The 7,306-nt window shown below is 56.7% G+C and overlaps 1 protein-coding gene across 9 annotated transcripts in view; it reads right to left on the bottom strand.

The window, feature by feature from the left end:
• Window positions 1-3,525: 3,525 nt before the first annotated feature.
• RUSC2 (RUN and SH3 domain containing 2) overlaps window positions 3,526-7,306 on the bottom strand; it is a 65,621-nt gene continuing 61,840 nt past the window's right edge. For 8 of the 9 annotated variants that reach the window (XM_065657165.1, XM_065657163.1, XM_065657162.1 and 5 more), the window contains 3 exons: window positions 6,247-7,228; window positions 5,413-5,586; window positions 3,526-5,113 (listed from right to left, as the gene is read on the bottom strand). In XM_065657165.1, the coding sequence (XP_065513237.1) occupies window positions 4,933-5,113; window positions 5,413-5,586; window positions 6,247-7,228 (1,337 nt within the window). In that variant the 3' untranslated portion in view covers window positions 3,526-4,932. Of the gene's footprint in view, window positions 5,114-5,370; window positions 5,587-6,246; window positions 7,229-7,306 lie in introns of all 9 variants that reach the window. The other variant, XM_065657170.1, reaches the window with a different exon arrangement.

The following is a 7,306-nucleotide window of genomic DNA, read 5'->3' as shown; positions in this document are numbered from 1 at the left end:
CTCTTGACACCCACCCTTGAGATATTTATCAGCATTGACAAGACCCCCTCTCAGCTTTGTCTTCTCTAGGCTGAGCAGATCCAGATCTCTCAGGTTTTCCTCATAAGAAGTATGCCCTAATCATCTTTGTAGCCCTCCACTGGACTTTTTCCAGTAATTTCTTGTCCTTCTTAAAGTAAGGAACCCAGAACTGGACACAGTACTCCAGATGCAGCCTCACCAGGGCAGAGTAGAGGAGGAGGACAACCTCCCTCAACCTGCTGGTCATACTCTTCCTAATGCACCCCAGAACACCATTAGATGTTCAGCTGTTTTGAGCATGCACAAAGCTCTCAGGGGTTAGTATGAGCTCATATATGGTTTGAAATCCCCAAAGCAGTGTTTGCAGAGGTGTCAGAATGACCTGCATGCCCACCCTCAGCCTGGCACCCCCTGCCCTGTATGGCATGGCTGCTGCATGGAGCCTTGAGGGTTTCTGGGATGTGTCACTGCCTGCTGGATGCTGGCAGGATGAGCACTAGGTTTTGCTGCCAGGAGAGGCATGGGAAGGAAAGGCATTTTCTCTCGCCCCTCCCCAATATGTGCTTGAAAGGCTGCCATGCTAATGCAGTGCCATCTTTGTTCTCTGTCAGATGCCACACAGTTGTGGTGACATGACATTCACACTTCTCTGCAAGGCCTGATACTGGCTGCCACCAACACTGTACGATGAGACACTCTCTGCTTTCCTGTGAGCCTTGCTGGCTGGCATGGCTTGCGGGTCTGTCCTTAGAAATGGCTCATAACATCATGGGCCAGCCATGGGGTTACTCCTCTGAAGACAGCTCTCTTGCTGCGGCTGCAGACCTCCAGGCCCTTGTGCTCACCCTGGGGCTGCCTGTCCTGACTGCATGTGCATCCCTGTCCCACCTCCCCATGCCTGTGCTGATTCCATGTGCATTGCTTCAGCCCTGGCAGGCATCCAGGGGCCATGGTCACAGCCTTCACTCTGGCGATGAGTCAGACACTGATGACCTAGGCAGAGAAGGTCCAAGGGGACCTGCCGCAACCCCCTAGCACCTGGTACTAGCAGGTCTCTGCCTCTCACCTGGGGCATGTCTCTGGAGGTGTTGAAGACATGTAGATGAGGTTCTTAGGGACATGGTTTAGAGGTGGACTTCACAGTGCTCGATTGGACTTGATGATCTTAAATGTCTTTTCCAACCAAAATGATTCGATGATTCTATGTCCCTCAGGTTTTCATGCACTCGTGTCACGTCTGGACTCCCACTGCACCTTTAATTTGCCCCCAGCCATGCTGTCACCCCATGCCTTTACTTCCCCCACCACTGGGTCCCATAGTCCCCTACCACCAGCCCAGAGCAGATCTCTGTTCCATGAAGCTGGGCTCCTCTTTGCTACCCATATACCATATGCTCTGTTTCCAGGGTTCATTCCCAGAGCCCAGCACTTCTTTGCCAAGATCTCCACCAAGATCTGCAAGGATGCCAGGAGCAACTTTGCCAAGCAGAGGCTGAAGTTGCCTGCAAAGGACAGGAGTGAAGGACACTGCTGCTGCTCCAAGACCCTGCACAGGGGACATGAGATGGGCAGGACTGACTGTGCATCTTGCTGCTGGTCCAGAGCTGTCCCTGGGCTCACTCTGCACCTCAGGACATTTGAAGTTGGCACTGGTGGTGGGGTGACACTGGTGAGGGGGCTGGCAGCTCCTCTGTCCTGTGCCTGTGGAGGGCAGGGGGATGTGGGGCTGGCGCTGACAGGCAGCCTGCACTAGAAGGTTGGGAAGGTACTTGATTTAGTGCAGTGACAAAGCCAGGGACCTGCACTGTTCACTAGTGAAGGGTTGCTGCATTTGGGTTCAGGGAAGCACCCAGGACGGGCGGTGGATACAGCATGACCATCTAACCTGCTCCCATCTCCTCTGGAGGTGCTCACAAGGCTATGGACCACACTAATCCCTCTCTCCATCACCACCAGCACCCCACAGCACCCACCTTTCTGCTGCTGTGTCCCAGCCAAACGGGTACCAATGGATGCTGAGGTCCCTGTGCCAGGGGCTGGCTGAGCTGCCCTCCCCACAACAGGATCGACTCCAGGACACAGCAGCACCTGGCAGCTCCCCTCCCTGCTCCGCCTGCCTGCAGTGCTACTCATGGCTCTGTGTCCCCATCAGGATCCCACAGGTGGCCCTCTGGGACCAGGCCACCAGCAAGGCCACCCAACCACAGCAGTGGCGCTGGCAGCCACTGCCCCATACACATTGCTGCATGCCTTCCAGCCATGCTGGCTTCATGGCTTCATGCCCTGTGCCAAGCTCCTGATCGGGACAGGCTATCTGGTAACCACCAACCAGACACAGCTTGAGCTTGTCCAGATGACACTGAAGAAGACTTCAGGAGCTGCAAATCCTATAGCAGCATCCCGAAATCCAGACTCTGTCACCATAACCAACCCACTATGTCCCCCCTGCATCCTGGGCTGCCCCGGCAGTGAACACCCGGAGAGCCGTTTTATGTCAGTGCCAGCAGCACAGGCAGCTGGAAATCCCCTCTGCCACCCGGGGGCTGATTCAGCACCCCATGGGGCTATTTGCCAGCACACGGTCCGCTTCCCCATTTGGGCCAGCCCATGCACGTGGGGAGAACAGCCTGGCTCCATGCAATTTGTAAACAGCCCTGACCACCACCCACTCTGAGAGACTGATTAAAGTCCTGACTGCTCCATGTCTCTCCATGCCAGGACTGGAGTTTATGCTGCTTCATTTCTGGATTTTTTTTCAACTGTTTTGACTCACTCCACCACTGCAGATCGTTTGTCCACATGGTTGCAAAAGACTCCAGCGTGGTGTCCTTGCAGCAAAGGCTGGAGCCTCAAGCAGAGCTCTTCCCTCCTCCTGGGAGATACTGAGGTGTAAAGGAAAGGGATGGGCTCTTGGGGCTCATTCCTGCTGGACTTGGAGGTCCAACTCTTGTCCGAGTCTAAGTTTAAAAGCCATGGAGACTGTCCTTGTGGGTGACCCAGAGCCACTGAATCTTGTGGTGAGGCTGTTCCAGGCTCTGGGTCCCAGCTCAGGTGTCCCAGCCCCACAACCCATCCTTCACCGCCTCCTTCCTGGGCTGCTCAGGACTACCTGCTGCTGCCTGTGGGTTATAATTTCTGGTTTGGCTGCACCTATGGACACCTTACTGACAATACCTGGAGCACCCTGGGGAAGCAAATGCCAGACTGAAATGGTGTGAACTTCTGTCTGAATCTTGCTTGGTCCCCCTCCAGCATGCACAAGGAACCTTGAACAACACCGCTTCCCTGAGACATAACATCGTCTGATGATGTGACGTAGTCCCCCAAGCCTGAGCTGACAGGTCTGACAGCTGGGAACAACCTCCTTCTGAAGGTCTGCTGTTGGCTGTGGTGGAGGCTGGACAAAGCCTGCAGTGCTGTGTCCCAGCACAGGTAACCCTCAGACCCTTCTCAGGGATGGGCTGAAATCACAAGGATGCATAGCAGAGAGCTCAATCAGCACCTTTTTTATTAATATGCATCATAAATAAAGAAATAAATAAAGGCGAGACACCTTGTTCTAACAGGGAAATACAAATTAAATATGGTGCAATATCAGCTAAGCGATGTACAAGCAGGAGGTAACCTTGCAAGACCAGGGCCCCTCACCATGGAAAAGCCAGCCCAGGCACGATGCTGTGAGCAGCGTCAACCTGGCCAAGGTACCAAATACTGGCATGGCCTTTCATTAACACTGTTCTCCACCTGACAGGCAGGTGATGATCCCCAACCGAGCGGGCGGCATGAACATGGCAAGGGGTCACCTGGCATTGCCTCTCCCGAGGACCCCAGGACCCCCAACATCCCCTTGTGCTTGTGCACGACACTTGTCCTCCCCTCCCCACCCCATGGCACTGCTCAGCAAGACCAGAAACCCTATGCCAAGGGGAGCACCACCCCTCCCTCCCTGGCTCCCTCTGGGAGCACCCCCTGATCTACCTGCCAGGAGCACTGCCCCCAACTCCAAAGAGCATCCCTAGCCCAGACAGGGACCCTGCCCTCACCCCCTCCCCTCCAACCCCCCTCCACTGAGTATCCCAGGGCTTCCCAGGCACTGGCTCCCTGCTCTGCATGGAGGGCACAGGGCCAACCCCTAAAACACCCATCTCTGCACAGGGTGGCACCACCTATCCTGGATCTATGTAACAATGAACATCCACGCGCCTTCCTCACAACCCCACGCACCCCTTTGCTCTGCACACACACACACTTGCCCCATTCCCCTTCCCCTGGCTATGGTCAGGCACAGCCCCAGCCCTGCAGCCTGGCAGTGTTGGGTCCCTTCTCTCTAAAACCCACCAGGCACCACTGTAACACATCAGAACAGGGCTGCTACAGCGTGGGGGAACCTACCTTGTGGCCCCCCATCAAGCCATAATGCAACCCATCAGCCCAGACTTGCAGAGACCTTCCCAATGAATGGCTGTCCCACCCCTGCAGCAGATGGTGCCAGGGATGCTGAAAGATGCAGACTTCACTGCCACCCAACAGGAGGGGACAGCCAGTGCAAAACTGAGCCAGGCAGCAGGGCAGCGCTGCCGTGGCCGGGACTGCTTGGGTTCCTGCTATGTACGAGTCCACGGGCTATGGGGTGGTGTGGGGTGGAGGGGTCTCAGGTGGTCCCCGGTGTGGCTGCATGCATGGTGATGCCTGGCAATACGAAGTGCAGCTCACAGAAGACCTCAGGGGCCGAGTTGGCCTTTGGCAGCTGCACAAGGAGGAGCAAGAAGGAACTCATCTATGGTTACTGTATTCTGTAATGGCAAGAAAGGTAAGAAACTAGCAAGAAGCTGTGTCTGTTCCTCTGGCAGAGTGGGCTTCCACAGAGGAGCCTCAGCAGCCCACGGTACTGTGCTTGGCCTCCCAGTCACGTCAATAGTCCTCGTCCTCTGGGTGGGTGACATACATGATGGGCACCAACCCCTTCTCACAGCCGAGGCTGCACTGCAACCAGTCACCATCCACCTTGGAGATGACCTGCAGGATATCCCCCTTGTTGAAGCTCAGCTGTCCTGCCTCGGTGGCAATGTGATGGCAAAGAGCTTTCACCTCGCTGCAGGCAAAAGAAGAGGAGGAAGGGTTAGTTCGCCACAGGAGACTCACCCTGCTGTAGCCCAGGGACCACCATGGGCACAGAGGAGCGAGGAAAACATGCCCTGCCTCCCTACCCAGCCAGGCTCCCAGCTGCCCCTTGCCTGCAGACTGCAGAGCTGGGGTGGATGGATGCACAAGCTCCATCACTGCCCCAAAACACCCCCTGGCCCACAAGTACAAAGCAGACCAGGCAGAGCCATGCCAACCCCAACCCACCATGTCCCAGGACCTGCAGGGTGTCCACATAGTGCCGCTCACCAGGGAGGGTGAGGAGACAGCCCTCGCGCCGGCCGTGCCATGGGGGGCACCTCAGGTGACTCTGGCTGGGGTGGCTCTGGCTCAGGAGCTGCCTCTCGCCACATGCTTGCCCCGACCGTCTGGGCCACCAGCTGGAACACAGACTTGTCCAAACTCAGCCAGCCAGAGGGCAATCTGCAAGAAGGAGACAGAAGCAGGTATTGGCAGGGAAGCAGCTGCTCTCATGGCAAAGTCATGCCTTAGAGGTCTGGCTCTGTGCATACAGTACATAGTGAGCCCCAGGCTGTCTCCTGGTGGGGGCGGCTCAGCATCCTCCAGACACATCATGGCCTAGGCTGGGAAGGACATTTCCAAGGGCTATAGAAGCAAGAAGGGTGCAGGTTGAGAGGCAATGCAGGGAGGTCTCAGGTACGTGGGGCAACTTAATGCCTCCTCATCACCTGCTGTGTGCAACAGGGATGGTTCTGTGTTCTGTTCTCATTTACCACGCACTTTTGGGAGGGATGGGATGATGATGGAGGTGGTGCAGCAGGATCCCATGCCCCAGAGAGGAGGCTTAGGAGCCAAGGCAGGTGTACACCTCAGGCAGGAGAGGAAAACCACTGAGGTGGATTTGAACAAGAACAGCAGCCAAAGAGGGTAATGGTGCTGTGGTGGGAACTAAGGCAGGCAGGCAGGGCTGGGCAAGGGTGACAGACCCCTCTGTTCACACACTGTCTCTCATGTGCCACCATGGTGCAGCCCACAGGTCGGCGGCTGGCCCGACTTCCACCAGCACTGCTGCAATCTGAGGTTAACCAGCCCTCTCCAGCCCCAAACCATCCCTGTCCCTACCTGTTAGGCTGCCTGGGCTCTTTTTGCACCTTCCTGGACCCAAACAAGTGGCCCCACTTGATGGGCTGGCTGCCCTCTGATGCACTGGTGCTGCTCTCCTCTTGAGGGGCTGCGGCTGCTGCTGCTCCCACTCTTTGCTGAATCCCCACCTCCTTCTCCTTGCTGCATTTCAGCTCTGTGAGAACCGAGTCTGGGGGGCTTCCCATCCAGAAGGGCCAGCTCCGTTCCTTCACCTCTTCGCTGACCAGTACCTGCTGGGGCTTTTCCAAGGGCTCTTCCACAGGCTGAGGACTTGGCTTGCTGGCAGCCTTGGGCCTCTCCTCCAAGGTGCCCTCAGCAATGGGACAAGCCTCTGCACCCTCCACCACCCCTTCACGGGGGGGTGGTGCCTTCTGGGCCTCCGCTGCCCTGGGGACAGCATTCAGAGCCTTCTTCTTCTTCTCATAGCGAATGAACTTCGAGCCTTCAGCTGAGCCCTCGATGTAAATCTGAGAGCTCTGCATGAGCTGGTACCACCAGCCCGCCTGCTTGTCCTTCTTCTCTTCCCATGTACTCTCTTGTACCTTCCTCTGCTCTTCCTCCCTGTCACCCTCTCCGCAGGAAGCTCCCACCCCCTTGACCCTCTCACTTGCAGCTTGCTGAGGGCTGTGGCCAGGTGAGATGTCACCATCTCTGGCACCCACTTTGCATGTTTCAGGGGCGACGCTGCAGCCGTCGGGATCCTCACTGCTGCCCCGTGTCCGCATCAGCTGCAGGGTGGAGTGTGCGGAAAGCAGCAGGTCCTGCTTCACACGCAGCAGCTCCTTTTGCTGCTGCTGCTCCTTGCCCATTTGCATCAGGTGGTGCTCGAAAAGGAGGTCTAGGTTGAAGGGCAGCAGGGAGAGAGGCTGGAGCAGGAGCAGCAGCTCCTCAAAAAGAGGCTGGCACACGCTGTGAGACAAGCACAAGAAGCCCACTGGCTGGTAGTGTGCCAGGATGATATCTGTAGGGCGAGAGACATTGGTTAGAGGAGACGCCTTTGCCACCCACCAAGAAGCTGGTGAAGCTATGGGGAAAGGAG

The sequence above is a fragment of the Caloenas nicobarica genome, chromosome Z (genome assembly GCF_036013445.1).
Source record: "Caloenas nicobarica isolate bCalNic1 chromosome Z, bCalNic1.hap1, whole genome shotgun sequence".
Classification (NCBI taxonomy): Eukaryota; Metazoa; Chordata; class Aves; order Columbiformes; family Columbidae; genus Caloenas; species Caloenas nicobarica.
This window is presented reverse-complemented; position numbering and strand designations above follow the sequence as displayed.